General features: G+C 41.1%; 1 protein-coding gene across 1 annotated transcript in view; it reads right to left on the bottom strand.

Annotated features, from left to right (window-relative positions):
• Positions 1–19,138, bottom strand: part of LOC131069402 (partner of Y14 and mago) — a 68,096-nt gene extending 48,958 nt beyond the window's left edge. Inside the window, exons 1-2 of the mRNA XM_058004802.2 lie at positions 18,691–19,138; positions 18,471–18,581 (exon numbers count right to left, since the gene is read on the bottom strand). Of these exons, the coding sequence (XP_057860785.1) occupies positions 18,471–18,581; positions 18,691–18,864 (285 nt within the window). The 5' untranslated portion in view covers positions 18,865–19,138. The remainder of the gene's footprint in view (positions 1–18,470; positions 18,582–18,690) is intronic.
• Positions 19,139–19,816: the final 678 nt, after the last annotated feature.

The raw sequence follows: 19,816 nt of genomic DNA on the forward strand, positions 1-19,816 counted from the left end.
GGTCAAGAGCGAAATTCAAGTTTTAGGTCTCAATTCCTCATCTCCTTCACTTCAATTCATCTTGCAGGACAAAGTAACATCATTTCAACCTCAACCACACCTTAGGACTCAAAGTCCCCACTTGACACGAGGAAATAGGTAGGTTGAAGAATTTCGCTCTGGACCCTTTGGAAGGGTCAGGAGTGAAATTCTAATTTTAGCTCAAAATTTGCATTTTTAATGATCAAAAATCTTTCGAAGGCATTCCAAATAGCTTCTCTCACCCTAGTCTAGGCCTGACTTTATTCAAAATTTGGAGAAAAGGATGGTTTTAGTGTTTTTTGCTCTGGACCCTTTGGAAGGGTCAGGAGCGAATTTTTTGTTTTGAGCTCACTTCTTCATATTTGATGACTCTTGGCAATTCAAGGACATGCCTAAGGACACGTTTAATCTTGATCCACACTAGACTTGGCATAAAATTGAGGGAAAAGATAGGTTTTGCACAATTTCGCTCTGGACCCTTTGGAAGGGTCAGGAGCGAATTTCTTCCTCTAGGCTTGAAATTTCATTTCTTGAACTCCAACCTACATTGCCAAGCAAAGATACATCACTCCACTTCCATATACGCCATAGGAACCAAAGTTTTGACCTCAAAATGACTAGAAAAGAGAATTTTGCTAGAAATCATGGCCAGGGACAAGACCTATAATGAATTTCACCCTGGACCCTTTGGAAGGGTCAGGAGCGAATTTCTTCCTCTAGCCCAAAATCATCATTTTTGGAGACAACAATCAATTCAAGGGCGATCTCAAGGGCATCTCTCACCTTGGTCTAGGCTTGGCTTGGCACAAAATTTGGAGGACAAGATGGTTTTTAGGATTTTCGCTCTGGACCCTTTGGAAGGGTCAAGAGCGAAAATCTTGTTTTGAGCTTATTTCCTCATTCTTTCAACTCCAATCCACCTCCAAGACCAAGGACACCTCGCCTCACTCCTATCTAGGCCATAAAAACCAAAAACCTAACTTGTCTTGCAAAGAAAATAGGTGATCCTAGGATTTTCGCTCTGGACCCTCTGGAAGGGTCAGGAGCGAAATCCTTGGTTTGGGCTAATTTCCATCATTTTTCAACATCAATTAACTTCAAAAGGCAAGAACATGTCTCCTCGCACTCATCCAAGCTATGAAAACCTAACGTTTGATTAGACCTACAGGGAAAATAGGTGATTCTAGAAATTTCGCTCTAGACCATTTGGAAGGGTCAAGAGCGAATTTCTCATTCTTGACTTGGTTCTTCATCCTTTCCATCTCATTCTTCATTACAAGACAAAAATTCATCGCTTTCACCCAACGAACAAAGTCTAAAGCCTAAGCAAGGTCAAAAAATAGGTTTGCAAGGAATTTCACTCTGGACCCTGTGGAAGGGTCGGGAGCAAAATTCACCCTCCTGGACAAAATCCTCACTCTTCAACGCTTCAAACATTCTCAAAGGCAAAAAACATGTCCAATCTTCCTTTCATCATGCCTTGGATATCAAAATTTGGTCAAACAAGGAAGGGAATGAGGTCTAGGAGGATTTTCGCTCTGGACCCTTTGGAAGGGTCAGGAGCGAAAATCATGATTTGGGCTAGATTGTTTCTTTTTCAAACTTCAATCTTGTTTTGGGAGCAAAAATAGATCATTTTCCACTTAAGGAACAAGGTTTTAAGCCCATTCAAGGTAGCAAATGAGGTTTATAGTGAATTTGGCTCTGGACCCTTTGGAAGAGTCAGGAGCGAAATTCATCTCTTAGGCAAAATCTTGATCATCCAAAGCATCCAACTCCCTCTCAAGGCAAGAACATACCCATTCATCCTCCATCATGTCAACACCTAGCCAAAACAAGGAAAAAAACAAGAGCTATAAGGATTTTCGCTCTGGACCCTTTGGAGGGGTCAGGAGCGAAAATCATGTTTTTGACCTTGATTCTTGATTTTTCCAACTTTAATCTTCTTTGGGAGGCAAACATAGGTCACTCTTCTTGCATCTCCATCTTGGTCCTGACTTTGGCAAAGGGGAAAAGGAGTGTTTTCAAGAATTTCACTCTGGACCCTTTGGAAGGGTCAGAAGTGAAATTCATCTTTTAGTCTAAAATCCTTCATCTCATCCACCTTTACTCACCTCGTAAGACTTAGAACATGTCAAAATACTTCCATACATGCCTTAGGACTCAAAATTTGGCCTTGATAAGTGAGAAATTGAGGTTTAAGGGGATTTTCGCTCTGGACCCTTTGGAAGGGTCAGGAGCGAAATCCCTATTCCTTGGCTAGCTTCTCACCTAGGTTCACTTCATTCTCCTCCAAACTTGATCAAATTAACTTCCTTCTATTGCAATCCAGACAATCTATCATCCACCTGGGTCGAGGCAAGGTCAAACTAAGTTTTTGAGGCCAAAGGAAGGCAAAATGGAGGATTTTGCTCTGGACCCTTTGGAAGGGTCACGAGTGAAATTCTCCTCCCAAGTTGATTTTCATCATCTTAAGGTCTAAAAACTCATCTTCAAGGCAAATATGCATCAAGACCTACCAAACCATGCCTTGGAAGTTCCAAACTTGGTCAAACTAAGAAGCAAAATAGAGGAAATATGAATTTCGCTCTGGACCCTTTGGAAGGGTCAGGAGCGAAATTCTCCTTTTGAGCACATTTCTCCATTCTTTCAATCTCGATCCACCTCAAAAGGCAAGGATACGTCACCCCATACCTATCTATGGCAAAAAAACCAAGGATTTGACCATCTCCAAGGGAAAATAGGTGTCCTTCAAGAATTTCGCTCTAGACCCTTTGGAAGGGTCAGGAGCGAAATTCCTCTTTTTAGGCTTAATTCACCTCCTTTTCTACTTGACTTTGCCCTAGGCTAGATCCTTGATTCATTTCCTTCTATGTCCTGGCCAAATTTGCCCAATTTAGACCTTCAAAAGACAAAATTCCCCAATCAAAATTCAATGACCACTTAACACCATAAGCAACAAGAGCAGAAACTAAGCTTAAGGGAGACTTTCAAATAAACCCTAATTCTGGAGCATCGCGGACTCACCCTGACTTAAGCAAAGCCTGCTATCCAGTGATCCCCCTGACAACACTCATCATGCAAAGGCTAACAGACAAAACCCTAAAAGACCTAGAAAACAAACCCCAGAAAGCAAAAAAGTAGGGGTCCCCATTTGCAATGGGGCGATGTGTGAATACGTCACAACAGGACTCCATGTTCCAAATGTGCTAACAAACAGAAAACAGTAGGAAGATAACAAATGTCTACAAGGACAAAAATTAATGATTCTAGAAAATGTGTTACTTGGTCATTATTTATTCATCCTGTTAATTGGATAGTTGGTTAATGACATCTGGTTTAATTTCAAAAATACATGATTGTTATCATTCTTTCCTTAATTTGTAAGTATTGCTTGTGAATTTTTTTTAATCTTTTTTGTCGATTCTTAGAGTACCTCTTTACGACTTATACCTAAACCCGACATTGCAGGTTGTATTATCTGACAAGGAAGATATCCTTTGGCATGTTATAGGTTTGATTAATTTATGTGGCAAGAATGTTCATTTATTGATCCAAATTTGTGATTGATTAGCAATTAATCTATTCAATTACTTTGATTATGTTTATTCCCATTGATGCAGAGATGAGTTACAAAAAATCAGATTGAATTTAATTTGCATATTTAAACACATTTAATGAACGATAACACATGGATGCTCTGCGATACCCAAACGGACTGGCCTGGGAATGCACCAGACTGTCGGCGATGGGGAGGGGGTGCTCTATACGACTAGGCGTTGGTTCTTCATCGCTGGGAAGAACCAGTGACTCTCCCTCCACATCGTTGTTGACGGGAATAATCATTATGTTATGTTGTTATATTATGTTTATGTTGTCGTCGGTAATAATGAGTTACGGCGGTCAGTTAGTTAGCCAACGGGTAGGTAGTTGGAGTCGCGACGGTTGTGTCGCGCCCCTTCGGGTATTATATATTGTGTACCTTTTCTTCAAAGTATGATCATGTTAGTCGTGTCAGATGTAATGTTATAAGCACTTATTGTACATGGACTGTGGAATTAATATAGAGGCTGGTTATTTAATATATTTCCATTATGTTCTGTGCATTTACGTTCTGCATTTAACCGTTTACCCGAGAGGGCAAACATTTGGCGCCGTTGCCTAGACAAACTCGGGAAGGGAAGACACGGATGGCGCACAGACACAATGGGCCTACCCGTTGGTGAGGTAAACCCGGAGGCCGACGACGCGCGGACAGAACTGTACACGGGAGAAGACACGGCAACGCGAGAATTCTCGATTTTGCTCCAGGTAGCCATTCAGACATACGTTCGACGAGAAGCAGCGGAGGCAGAAATCCCACCAAGTGCCGTGTGGACAGCGTTGGAGGTTAGCCCGGCAGTAAACCGGTTAATGAACCACCTCCCCCGGCTGCTTGCACAGGCATCGCTGGCACAGTAGGCCCACCTGGAGGAGATTGCCCAGGAGGAACGACGACAACAAATCCTGCAATGCTACGAGGAGAACAGCCGACGGGACACGGAGAGAGATGGCGCCAGGCCAGGAGGGAATTGAACTGTGAACTTCTTATTTTCAAATAAAAGTGTCATTGACACGAGTTGTACTTGAGCAGATGAATTAATAAAGACATGTTTTGATTTAAGAATTGAAAGTTATGGAGATGTGTGACAATTAATGCCAAACCTATTGAATAAAGATAGGAATAGAAAACCGGAAACGAACGAGTGGGAGGCCGCGCAGAGGGCTTTGATTCTGGAGCAGCAAGTAGAACGAAGACGGAGGCTGAGGCAACTTGCCGAAGGACGACCTGCCGAAGGGGGGCCCGAGGGGAACCAAGGAGGTGTCACAGAAGGTGCAGAGGCCGACGAAAATTTCTACACGTCGCCAGATCATCGTAGGACGCGGAGCCACGAGGAATTTTTAGAAGAAACAAGGTTACGACGAAATCTAGTCGAGGAGACTCGGGATCAGTTTAGGAACTTATCCCTCACGCCACGGAGTGAAGATCACCAACGGGAAGCAAGAGTAGGAGTGTGTCAAAACGAAGGGGAGGGCAACAGTACGGGTGTAGGTGCCATAGGCGACAGGCAAAACACCGTACCTCCAGGACACACCACCAACACTACCGGAGGTAGCAGCGCAGGGACACAGACACAGACACAACCGCCTCCAGGAAGACGACAAGGGATGGCGAGCAAACAAAAGTTACCAAAGTTCACAGGGGACGGCAAGGAAGACCCCTTACGGCACTGCCGTACATGTGAGACCATTTGGTCCGCCAATGGAGTAACAAACCACGACGACTGGGTACAGCAGTTTCCAGCCACATTACGAGGAGTCGCCATAGATTGGTACTCCGATGTAGATAAGCAAAAAGTGGCCACATGGGCTACCCTACAGAAGGAATTCACGGAGGAGTTCCGGTTGCTTCGTGATGACAATGAAATTGTGACAGAGATATACAGTACCAAGCAAGGTACTAAGGAGACAGTACGGGCATACAGTCGGAGGCTGAAAGAACTCTTGGGTAAAATGGAGAGCCAGCTGGCTGACGGCTTAAAAAAACGATGGTTTGTGGAAGGATTGAAATCCTCCCTACGAAAAAAAATGAAGATTGTACCCCCGACGTCATATGATGACGCCTATAACAAGGCGATGGATCTAGAAAGCGAATATAAAACATCAAGGAAGAAGAAAAGTAATAGAGATTCATCTGATGATGATGAAGATTCTGACGGGGAGAGCAGTAGCGGTGGCGAATCGGGTAAAAAGGTACACGCGCTCCAGAAGGACATGGAACGAATGTTGAAAGAATTCAAAGCCATGAAAGGGAGTACAAGTAAGACAGAAGAAAATGAAGTGTGGTGTACAGACTGTAGGAGTGATGGACACACAAGGGGTACTTGCCCGAAGAAGGCATTCTGTGAGATTTGCCAAGTGATGGGACACTCCACCAAGGAGTGCCCATACAATATGAAAACCCGAAGCACGAACCAGGTGTTGTTCACGGAGCAGGCCACAACATCCGCACCAGCGGGTACCGGCCAACATACTAACACAACGGCATCATCTGGAGGATACCGAGACAACAGACGCGACGGCGGAAGGAATAGCAACAATAACAATAATGGAAGCGGTATCCAGTATGACGCCAAGGGCCGGCCAATTATCCAATGTAGGGCCTGTAATCAGTGGGGGCACTTCGCCCGTGATTGCACGAAGGAAGCCACCCCTCAGCACCTCTGCCGTTGGTGTGGGCCAGGCGACCATGAGGACGCAAATTGCCCGCAGGTAGGGGTTAATCTCCTCAACATTGAGAAGGCTGAGAAGACTGGTGAGAAAGAAGTACTGGCGATCACCCGCGCCCAGACGAAAAAAGCCACTTATCCCGACCCCCGTACGCAGAAGGAGAGATTACGGGAGGCAAAGGTCAATATTGAACGTGAGATGACGACCAAACGATGGGACAACGAGGTGGCGAGTACATCATCCCGTACGGAAGCGGAAAATAACATCATTGGGCAAATCTTGCAGATGGAGGTGCCGATAAAGGTAAAAGACCTTCTAGACTCTATGCCACAATTGAGGACTGCCATCCTCACCAATGTGCAAAGCACCACAGCGTCGAGTGCACCACAGGTAGGGGTTCCCACCATCGCATCGTCGAGTGCACCACAGGTAGGGGTTCCCGCCACCGCATCGTCGAGTGCACCACAGGTAGGGGTTCCCGCCACCGCATCGTCGAGTGCACCACAAGTAGGGGTTCCCGCCACCGCTTTGAAGAGTACACCATAGGTGGAGGTTTCCGTCAGCCCTTCGACTGACCCGATGTTACTAGCCTTGAGCAGTGGTAGACACCCAGCTGTGGTAGAAATGGGTATCCGTGGGACCATTCTGAAGGACACCATTGTGGATGGTGGATCTGGGGTGAATGTACTACCAGAAGAAACATGGAAGCGGCTGGGGAAGCCCACCCTATGGAAGCGGCTGGGGAAGCCCACCCTATGGCCACCCACATTCAACCTGGTGGGAGCGGACCAACACGGCATTAAGCCACTCGGCCTGTTGATGGCCCAGCAAGTGACAATTGGTACACAACCATTCTTGTTAGATTTCGTGGTTATTCCCTCGAAGAAGAAAGGCTATGACGCCATCCTGGGGAGAGCGTGGTTGATCAACGCAAGGGTAAACCACAACTGGAAGAAAAATACACTTTCCATGGAGAAGGGAGGGCGGAAATATACCATTGACCTACACACCCAAGATGTCGGCGAAGAGCTCGCCTCTTCAGACTCAGACTCAGAGGACTCTAATAAAAGGGAAGGGGGTCCCGATGAAAGCAAGGGCAAGAACGCGATGGAGCCGAACAGTGAAGGGGTGCTAGAATTGGAGGGATGTTTTGAAGATGAGGTATGCTCGACTAACGGGCTCTTCCACTGGCAAATGGAGGATTATGAAATGTTCCAAAGCTACAGGCTCGAAGTAGAGGAACTAGAGCAACCAACAGAGGTGTACCTGCCGGAATACAAAGAATATTGGAAGGGAGACGCCCCAAACCCTGGCGACGTAGATAATCCGAAGAGTGTTGGCAACGATTGGAACCTTGTGTGGAAGGCCGCAGCTTTCAAAATCTTTATTATTCTTCTTCTTCTTATGTACGGGAAGGAGGTCGTGGTCCCTGTAGAATTTGTGGTTCCAGGTCTTCGGATGGCCATGGAAAATAAACTTGCCACCAATAGGTTCAAATTGAAGCCCTACCACGCGAAGCGCGCAGGGGACCCGAGAGGCCGGACAGACACTCGAGAGCCCGGAGGGGGACCCGAGAGGATGGAGGGGGACTCGAGAGGCCAGGCAAGCGACTTGAGAGGCACGGGACAAAAGGAGACTTTTGGGCGAGGAAAACCGAGAAGGATGAAGGGCGATCCCAGAGACAGGGGACCCGAGCCGAAGACTCTCTAGACAATTTAAAAGAAAATAAAAAAAAAATCGCACGATCGTACGACAGCGACCGTACGGTCAAAAAAAAAAAAAAAAGAAGGGAAAATGGCCACTGTGTGGTGAAACCACCAAGGTGACACCACCGTGCGGTGGCACCACCGACGGTGACACCACCGTGCGGTGGGAGCCACCGAAGGTTGTTGCCGAGACATGAACCCACCACCGCACACCGCACAGCCCGACCACCGCACAACACCGAACACCGCCGCACAGCAAGGGATAGAGGAGGAGGAAGACGCACCGCACGACCTGATCAACACGCACAGCAAGGGTTACGCACACCAACGCGCAACAGCCGCAAAAGGAAAAAGAAAAAAAAAAGAGACCAAGTCCGCACAATCCACACAGCCACGTAAGGGCAAAACGACCGCCACAGGTAGACCAAGCAGCTGCACGATTGGAGGTGCCAGTGCTGTTGTTGACCGTACAGGGAGGTTGTATGGCCGGGTGCCATCGGGGACATTACAGTGCCAAAAAAAAAAAAAAAAGAACAACGACGACCAGATTTAAAATAATTTGCTGGAGTTTGAAGCCAGGACACTAGAAATTCAGAGTGGAAAAGAAGGGTTTTTGGCATCTTAAAATATCACTGAAATGTTGTGCGCCATGGACTTTCGTATGGTTCTGAGGGTTGTAAATTGGTGTTGGGGACCCCGCGAGGGGCGCTGCCCCTCGACCCCGCGGGGGCGCTGCCCCCAGACCCCCAGTTTATTTTGAGCTACAGAGTACCACGGGAAGTGTTGTGGTTGTCCATACTGTGAGAAAGAAGCCTGCAGCTAAGCATTGGCGGGGAAGCCATAAGCCGTAGAGGGAGACGGATTTGGAGGTTGCGAACAAACAGAGTTCGAGGGAAGGCATTGCAGGTCCGCGCAGTTGTATGACACCAAGGAGTTATTCAGGTCAGTTTTTAGCCTTTGGGGAGTGTGATGGAGGATTTGAGGTGTCTCCTAGCATTTGTGCCAGCGGATTGTGGCCACCTCCAGGCATGATAGGTATGCTTTGAGGAACTCGGAGTATGTCTCGGTTGGACGTGAGGTTGCCTTGGTGGATGCACAGAGGGCTCGGGAGGAGCTGACCACCAGGTTGGAGGCAATAGTCTCGTGAGACTTAGTTCAGCGTACCCAGGAGTTGTATGCCGGGAGAGCAGCATGGGTGGCTATCGAGGACAAATTGGCTAGGGAGACAGTATCATTTGAGTAGCAGTTGGTGGAAGCTGAGACTGAAAATTATGTTTTGCAGACAAGTTTGGGGTAGGCACAGGAGGACTGTGCTGGCAAAGGAAGCAATATTGGTGAAATCCGCACTTGAGCATCGGATGGTAGTAGAAAAGGGTTTTTAGGCGAGGACGCAACAAGTGTATAAGATCCGGGCCCGACTGGCGTCAGTAGTTCCTGCCGTTCATCTCTATTTTGTATTAAGTCATCGGAGTCGACTTCTTTTCTTGGGGGGGATGATGTTGACGGGAATAATCATTATGTTATGTTGTTATATTATGTTTATGTTGTCGTCGGTAATAATGAGTTACAGCGGTCAATTAGTTAGCCGACGGGTAGGTAGTTGGAGTCGCGACGGTTGTGTCGCGCTCCTTCGGGTATTATATATTGTGTACCTTTTCTTCGAAGTATGATCATGTTAGTCGTGTCAGATGTAATGTTATAAGCACTTATTGTACATGGACTGTGGAATTAATATAGAGGCTGGTTATTTAATATATTTCCATTATGTTCTATGCATTTACGTTCTGCATTTAACCGTTTACCCGAGAGGGCAAACAATCGTGCCAGCCTGATACATTCACAAGCTATCTCGTGGGTGGTTTAAGCATTGTAATGAAACTAAATTACTATTATGGCGGAGTGACATAGTTACCTGTTTGTGGATTCTCCTTGCTATTTTCCCCTTGTCACCTCCTTCCCCCGTGCTTCCCTTGGTGTGTGTGGTTTATACCTTCTAAAACCACGCAACCCCCCTTGGAAGCATGGCGTCTTTCCCAGAGATGAGTTGGAGATGATCACATCCTTTCCTTAATGATATTAGTTAAGGTATAAACACATTTTAATCGGTTGATATAATTTTATTAATTTGAATATTTGGAAAATGTACATATATGTACGAATCTCATACAGTTATACTTCTAATGATTCTGCTGTCTATACGGGAATATGACACTCTCTCTATTATTCATGAGGCAATCAAGGCCAAAACCTCAAGATATGCCAAGAGATTTTCAATATACAAATTTTTATTATAATCAAATGGGGGCTCCTCCTAATTGTTATCCTCAACCAAAAGGATAGTCAATAGTGGCAAGCAACACCCACGACCACAACCCCCCCATGGCTAGCAACCACACAGGATAGTCAACAATCTTGTCCACAACAATAGTCTAACTTTCCGTATCCAAAACAAAGCCATCTGCTACCACCACCTAACAATCATCCATTACCATCATCATGACCCCCTAAAGCTCAACAATTGCCTACCTAGCTGAACCCAAATCCTAACAATGAGCCAGCTGAGACAGTCTATAATAATCAAATGACAAGATATCCAACATATCTGGTCAATGCAATGGATGTAATGGGTTCCATTGTAGATATAGACAAATAGTGAAAGGACCATCTCGTCCCATTACTCATCCTAATCCCAATCCCGAGGAGAACATTCCATTTCCTGCAGCTCAACCATTTGTGGAACCTCCATCATTTATTCCTCCTTTTCTTGAAAAACTCAATCTTCATAGGGGGGAAGCAAAACTTGATTTTGATTTTGTCGGGAAACTCAAGAACATTTGCCAAAGTCCACTCTTCCGGGCTGTTATAAGCATGCCTACCTATAATAAGATACTGAAAGAACTTTGCCTTAAAAAGAGAAAAGTGAAAAAAGGCCCACCAACTGTATTTCTAATCAAACATGTGGCCGATCTCATGCTCATAAAAGTGAATGTCTTTTAAGTATTTTGAATCATCCCTCACTCAACAAAAAATATCAAGCCAAAATAAAACATCTTCTAAACTGAACTTGACCCAAATGTTACAGTGTATTGACATAAAATGATTTTGACAACAATCTTCAGATGCCTTTCCCATGGTCCAGCTTCTCAAGACGAATGACTAAATACAATTCTGTACATGATTAACAAAATAACCAAGGCTAAAAAGAATTAACACCTTGTAAGTTTCACTAACCCAGGCAGCCTTACCCTGACAATGTGATCCCAACCTGACAATACAGAGATGTAAGACCGTCTCATGACTTCTAACAAACAACAAAGAAAAGACAAAGATCCACCGCAAAGGGGAGGATCTTCTATTTATAGCAAAAGGAGACAGTGCAATTAGTGATTGGCAAATGTCCCTTTTGACTGCATTGCTAATTTGTACTTTCCCTTTACACACAAAACTAAAAATAATCTCACCTGCAAAATAGTTACAAATGTTGTCAGCATAAATGTTTAGCGTGCATTGCAAAGCATGTGACTACTGCATTTGGATCTCTCCTACAAAATATTATCAAACAGAAGATTAACATGTGAAAAAGAACACAGTGCTCATAAAAGTGCTGCAAATATACTTATGTTGATATATAGAGAGAACAAATATCACAGGCCTCTTTGAGGGGGAACCCTCCTTAAGAGCAAAGCTCTATTGCAAAATATCATTTCTAGATGATCTTTTCCCTGTTACAGCATCAATACAAAGTCTTCACAAGAAGTGACTTGCAGGGTACAACCAATGTGGGATAAATATAACCACTTAAAATGAACTCATTACATTATCACAACTTTATGTAATGCATGTGGGATAAAACCACAACATGTACTACTAATTAAATAGCTATACTATAATTATTACAATGCTGAAAATAGTGAAGGGTTAGGGCATAAGAGTCCCAACCATAGTTACAAGACTCGCCATGACTCACCCAAATTTGACAAGTCCTAAGCCAAGCAAAACAAACCGAGGCCTGAGGACTCATGACCTGGGTGCCCGACAAGTCCCAATATTAGGAAGAAAAAATGAGTTAAAGTTAAAAATGCTTAAACGTAAAAGCATGTAAGTCAAGCAGTTTTTAAAGGTTTGGAGGACTTTTGGAGGATGGTTAAAACTGATAAAATTAGGAAAAATGCTGCTGCCCCTCCACGCCACTGGGGGCATGCTTATAGAGCCCCACAAGAGGCACTGCCCATTGACCCCACTAAGGGCACTACTCGCAAATCCCTGGTCTAGTTTTAAAAACCAAAAAATAAAAATATTTTTGGGCCATGTTGAATGGAAAAACAGTATTTTTTATTCTTTCAACAATTTCTCAATTGAATTTCTAGTAATAAAATTACATTTATACTTCTAGTTTGTTTAGTCAAACCATATCCTAAGTAATGCTGCTAAAGGTATAACAGCATTTGCAGACTTATCTGAGATACAACCACATGACTCCATATAGAGCTAGTAATGTTGGGCTGAGCAATTTGAGATCCTTTCTACCACAGTTCATGACTCCATATTGTGAATTTTGTTTTTGATGTTGTGGATATCATAATCTACGACTGTTATACACCTAAAACACTTGACAATATTTATATGTTTAAAAATGTTGCTTCTTTCGATTAAAATCTGCTTTTATACTCATGATCAATGTATACTTGTGTATGTGATCAAAGTAACTTCTATTTGATTAATTTATTGTCTTAAAGTTTATTTATTGAAGGGTGCATGATATTAGTCTTAAATCCTTAAAAATGTCAATATTTCATAGTTTTTTAATTTGCCAAGTCTTAGCCGACTCTGAGTGCTGAGTTCAAGTCGAGTCAAAATCAATTGCCAAGTCTGCATCAAGTTCGATTTTTCTAACTATGGTCCTAACTCCTAACATATCCTCCCCCTTTCAAAAGCCTTGTCTCTAAGGCTTGAATTGTGTAAATTATTGTTGAAGCTAGTGGAAAAGTTCCCAAGTGGCTTCTTCTGGTTGCAATCCTTGCCACTAAACCAAACCTCTGTAATCAATTATGAAGTGAGCACAATCATTTACCAAAAGTAGCCTATGGCTCAAAGTGCTGAACAAATGTGAATGTGTTTATCAAGGACCTCTTTAGATATGAGTTACATAAAACATGATGCATCTTGGAGGACAAAAGGAGATCCAATTTGTAAGCCACTTTACCCACCCACTATAGTATCTAGAAGGGCGCATAGGATTGGGGTGTTAACTTCCCTCTACCTATAAACTTGAGAGATGTTCACTTATATAGTTGGAGATGTAGGAAAACCATGTCCCCTTCAATAAATGTGCACTCAAAAAGATGTTGATCAACCAAATATTTCATATGGTTCTAAGCCAAGGCCAAGTTGTCCTTGAGAATTCAAAGGGGATGCTCTCAATTGGTAGGATTGGAATTGACAACCTATACCTCAAAACTGCTTGGCAAATAGAAAGCGAGAGATGGTGAAAGTTGGCCATACAACATCATATAGCATCATCTGTAATGTCCCCTTTCTGAAATAAGATTTAGTAATAAATAATAAAAATAGAACTAAAATATAAAAAAATATATATATATAAAAGGTCAAGAAGCATGTAATGAATAGTTGTGACTTCCTCAAAGATGAGATATAAAAGGAGAAGAGTTCAATTGAAAGGGGATATGGAGGAAGGAAGAAAGGACGGATCATGAGAATCAAGTAAGGATTAATGGAAGAAGAAAGGAATGGGAAGAAAATAAGGAAGTGACTCTTTCAAAGGGTGGTAATTGTGAAAGGTTGAGAGAGACCCTTGCAAAAGGCAGACATAATGAAGAGGTGTGACTCTCCCTCACATTGGAGGGTATATAGGGGAGAAGGTTTCATTTGAGGAGGACATCCAAGGGAGATCCATTTGGAAAATAACTTATTATTCTCAAAAGGCAGCAATAGAGGGTGGTGACTATTGTATGAAAGGTGGTGACCCTTTCACCAATAAAGTATAAAGGAGATATCATCCATAGCATCCAAGGATGAGTTATCAATCATCACTCATGAATCCAAAAAAGCAATCATCAATTATCAAATCAAGCAAAACCATCAAACAGCAAATCACTCTATCAAACCAGCATTCATTACATCATCACTCATCAATCATCTAATCAGCAATCACTTAATCATTACTCACCAATACCTCAAATCATACAAGCAAAGGAATTCATCCAATCAATTGATCATTCATAAAAATATCAATCATTCAACAACAATCCCATAAAAGATCAAAATAGAATGATGAAGAAAATAAGCAGAAAAAGAATAATCATAAGAACTGGAAATTAATATTAGCAGCAATACTACTTAAGAGACAAAGCTGATAAATTAGTAGAGTATAGATCTAAACATGTGTTTATACAATAAAGATATTTGCAGAAATTGATGACCTTGCAAGTAATCCAAATGCTCATTTATTATAAACATATAATAGAAGATTCATATGATAGTGCATTCTGAATTTAGAGGAAGGGATTCCAAAACAAGAAGGCCAATCACCCTTTTGAATTCATGAGAGGTGAAGACCTGACCTATCTTTCATCAAGCATGCCAAGCGCGCTCATGGGCCGGGAAGCATATATGTGCTCCTAGGTTTGATGAAGGGGTAGTCTCATTCTCTCATCAAGCATAACACCCTGAGATGGAGCACTCGTGAGCTGGAAAGCTGGTTAGTGCTCCTAGGCTTGATTGAGGAAGACGGAGTGCCTCCGAGGTGAATTGTGGGATGAAGTCAGCTTATGATTCTACCATACGCCATGGGCCAAGGGGCGAGTGAGTGCCCTTGGGCTTGAGGAATTCTCCAAGTACGCCAACCCGCAATGGATATCATGGGTCAGGGGGCGAATGAGTGCCCTTGGGCTTGAGGTTTCTCCTCAAGTATGCCAACCCAAAATGGATGGACTAAGCCCTACCCATGCTCTTGCAGTACAAGGAAATCTCCCCTTGCAACTGCGATTTGCAAACATTTCAACAAAATCCTAATGAGACTACTATAAGAATCCACATTGAAATGGCTATTGCTCATTTGGATTTCAATATGAATGATATTTATAGATATCATGATGTTTACTAATGATTAGTATGATATATGATATTATGACTTATGATTTAATGTCAATTTTCTCTTCTAGAAGGCATTTCTATCAGTAAATTTGTATTCTTAAAAGTTCTTTATTTCTTATTCTAATTGAAATTGTGATTCTAGGGCAAATTACAGTAATATTCCCAAAAGGGACACTACATCATCTTGGTGGAAAAATGATATGTGTTGTAGCACCATTACATAAGGGGTAGCCATTTAGCCCATTGTGTTTGTTGTTTTGAAAGCAAAGCAACATAAATAAGTATACAAGTATTTATTGATTATATTGGTCTAACCATCAGTTTGCTGGTGATATAGCAAGGTCATTTTTAGTTGCATTCCCTACAATTTGAATAGATCCAGTCAAAAGTTACTAGTGAAGGTGGGGTCATGGTCATAGACAATGGAAATGAGTAATCCATGGAGGTGGAAGATTATATCATTGGAGAATTGGGCAACAATAAATGTGTGATAAGGATGAGCCACTGAACAATAGTGAGCATACTTGGGCAGATGATCAACCACCACCAAAACAAATTATTTGCCCCTTCATTTAGGTAATCCTTCAAAAAAATTCATGGAAATATTGGTCCATATTGCCATTGGAATTCATAACAAATGTAGAGTTCGCTAAAACCAAAAAAAATCTCCTTTTTGTTGTTGGCATGCATCACATTTCACAACATTTTTTTGATGTCATTTTTCATACCAGCCCAAAAAAATTATTTAATTATTTTCCTGAAATGTTGCCAAGGGTTAAGCCCCTCTTGTTTTTATTGTTTAGTTTTTCTTTTGCATGTGGAGGTACAATGTGCTAATGTTCCTGTACATGGTGTTACCATGGATATATACGGCATGCCAGCACACAAATAGCGCTAACAGAGGTAGCTCATAGATGACCCAGGTTGCACTCTGATCAATAGTCACTTCACAGGATGATTTTATTGGGTTTGTTCCTAGTGATCATTATCAAGAATGTGATAGATGATTCCTCAAATGTTATTGAGGAATTGATGTTAAGCCCCTCTTCATTTTATTGTTTTCTTTTCCTTTTGCAGGAATGGTTCATTTCACTTGACATACATCCCAGAATTTCCTTTACTTACAGTCAGTGTCATTAAATTTATATAGTTTACTGTGTATTTTGGGAGTTACTAGTTTCTTTCTCAAATAGTAAACACTGTAAGTGCTCTTTAAATACTACTTATTGTTAAATGTACCTTTGAAACCCCATTGGCCTATTGTGGTCATTCATGAACATCCAAGTTGCATAGATGTGTACTCAGTATGCAATACACTAAACAGGTATAATATTTGTAGGGATATTGCAATTTTTTTCAAAATCTAAGATACCTTTTTTTCACAAGTCTTTCAAAAATAATACCAAAAACCAGAAAATTCAAAATAGTAAAATACCATATATGATATTTTTTAGCCCTGTTTTCCATGGTTGGAGGAAGTAGGCTCAATATTACATACTTTTTTCTGTCTGAGGACAGGTATAGCCCTGTGTACAACTTATAGATATCAGGATATATTAGAGACATATCCAGTTCAAATTGTACTTGGATCCATGTCAGCTATTCACATAGAGCATATCTGACCTTGAAGACATTTGGTTACTAGAATAGGAGTTCTTCTATACGAGCACCCTCTCAACACAAATCGATGAACCCCATAGCATTTCCCCATGAATACGATGCTCGTTTCTAGGAAAATATTCAGGAAAAAAATCTATCTGCAAATAACTATTGTTCATTTCCATCCTCAAATGGAATGGTCATGATTTCTGAATAAAGAAAACCTAGAAAATTAATCCTGAACAATCATATTATTAAAAGCAGGCTTGTTCATGAAATAGAAGAGATTGAATGTATGATTTGATCCCTAAGAAGATAGTCAATTACACTGTAGTTTTGGTAATGTATGGAGCCTCAGATTATAAGTTGTCTTTTACTCGTTTAAGTCTGCTATTCAGAGAGGATGTCCAAACATCATATTGTGTACACTAGCACTAGATTGTGCAAAAATTGTCATGAGAATCTCACTCACTAAGGATAAAGCTTAGCACTCCCCAATTTTAGAAGATTTCTCAAATTCTATAAAGAATAAGGTTTGGTCATGAAAGAGAAAAAGTTGAATGTATGATTTAACCCCTAAGAAGATATCCATTACACTGTAATTTAGTAATGTATGGAGGCTCAGATTATAAGTTACCTTTTTTCAGTTTAAGTCTGCTAATCTAAGAGGATGTCCCAACATCATACTGTGTACACTAGCACTAGATTGTACAAAAATTGTCATGAGAATCTCCCTCGCTAAGGATCAAGCTTAGTAGTCCCCAATTTTAGAAGATTTTTCAAATTGTAGGAAGAAATTTCCCTTTTCAATATGTATTTGAAGTTTGAACCAATATTTGACATCTACATTTTGCAGGTTTCGAAGAACTTCAGCATAAACTCATGTCCCTTGAATCAAAACTTGGGCAAGTGACCACAGCCAATGGTCCCGTAGCTCAGATGGGTTACAGTCAACCAGATAGCTTATTCACAAAACCTCATAAGTAGATTGTCAATGACTTCCTGCACCAGTCAAGCCTCCCTATCGTAGTGATATCAAGTATATCACTCCAGTGAGCATCATCTGCTCTTCTTCAAAGAATTCTAGGTATCCATAAACTCACGCCTAGCGTGTGTTCTACAAGCAGTTTGAAATTACACAGAATCATCCATGAATGTTGTTTGGCTTGGTAATTCTCGATGAGCTTAAATTCCCCTTTAACAATGTGATAAGCTTGACCCACATTCTTAAAGTTTGTAAACATGAATCATGCTTGAATGTATGTCAAAATCATTACGCCATAACATAGCCGTGTATCTGTTGAATTTACGCCACGTTATTGCAGTGAGAAGGATTTGAACATGGACTCGGACTCAAATTATACTATTTGCAACAGATTCTAAGCTGTTCTTGAAATATTGACCTCTAACACCTAAATTTGATTTTTTGAAATGAAAACATTTGCCAGCTATTGTACATTTATACAAACTTCTCTCCGTTAAATGGTCCCCCTATCTGTTTCATATAGGATGCATCCCCACTGTAGCAGGAATCTGCTGTACTCCTGCACAAGGCAATTGAGGGGGTAGAGCTCGAAGTCCAAATGTTGCAATTCAAATTAAGTCGATAAACCCAATTTTTCCATTGATATAAAGATGCGGCAAAGATCATGCAATGCAAATCAGACCTAGCCTGTTGCATCGAACTAGATGGTGCTTAGCTTATGTGCCCTAGTTCAACTTTTCCTAAAATAAAAGAAGTGGATACAAATAAGATTGTACCTGATGCTTCTTCTCCTTCTTTCGCTCATTCCTCTTAGCAGACTTTGTTTTGTGTTTGGTATCTGCTACTGGGTCGTACCCAGGAGGGACTTCAGGCATTGATTTTCTCAACTGGGCATTTATAATAGCTGCTAAATCAGATTCAAGTAAACTGAAAAAAATACACAAGAAGAGATTAAGGCAATGGAGTGGAATGAAATAAATGATGATTAATTAATACCAGGGCGCCTTTCGACTGATAAATGGCAACTTCCTCCTGAGGGACATAACCAGCTCTGATTCGGATAGGCTTTCTAAAAGTGCCATCAGGCCTCCTTGTTGGTGCTAATATCCGCTCTCCTTCCTTGAGAGTTATGCCCATCGACAGAGAAGAAGATGCTTCCTCTGTGCCCATTTGATGCTTCTTAATTAACTCAACATCACTTCACATCATATGAGCAATGCTATTTTTATTCATGCCCTCCCTACTCAACAATTCTAAAAGAAAAGGAAAACACAGAGAAATGATGAGATGCAGCAGAGAGCCGCAACACTTTATTAAGAAGACCTAAGAAAAACGACGACGATAGTGAAAACACAATGATGTTATTGAATTTTGCAGTTCACACTGACAATTTTAGTGGGACTAAATGAAAAGGCAAAGCTGATTTGTGGTATTATTAAAGTTTAAAACTCAATGAAAAGAAAACAGCCTTTGTTCCAACCATTTAGCATTTGCATGTTAAGCATCGTTTAATAGGGTTGTTATTTGATGATAAAGGAAGAATTTCGCGGAAAAAATTAAAAAATTAGAAATTCACATTGCATCGCTATACAGTTAAAAACATATGATATTGAAAAAAAGATTATATTTTTACTAAAGAATTTGGTTGAATGGATATTTTTAATGTTGTTTTTTTAATAAAGAAATTGATATTTATGAAATAATTATAACGATGAGATACTTTTAAAAGTATAATATATATTATATATATTTATTATAATTTTGAGAAAAGTAAATAATTTTAAGATCAAATTTTCAAGAATTAAATTCAAGAACAATATTGATGTAAGTAAATGGTAGTAAAATAAATAAATGATCTATTAGTTAACGTTATATTGACTTTTTAGTTGGTGTATGTTAATTTTTGAATTCTAATATTTAAAAGTGTAGATGATGGATTATATTAACACATTTTGAACCATTTTAGAATAGTTTTGGTATACTTAATTTGTGATACAAATTTAGAATTCTTAAGTTGTCAAAATTCTATACCAAACAATAATACAAAGGCTTAAGATTGAACATTTGAAAAATGGAAAAAAAAATGAATTCATCTTTTGAATTGACTTGGCTTCATTATTGG

The sequence above is a fragment of the Cryptomeria japonica genome, chromosome 10 (assembly GCF_030272615.1).
Source record: "Cryptomeria japonica chromosome 10, Sugi_1.0, whole genome shotgun sequence".
NCBI lineage: Eukaryota > Viridiplantae > Streptophyta > Pinopsida > Cupressales > Cupressaceae > Cryptomeria > Cryptomeria japonica.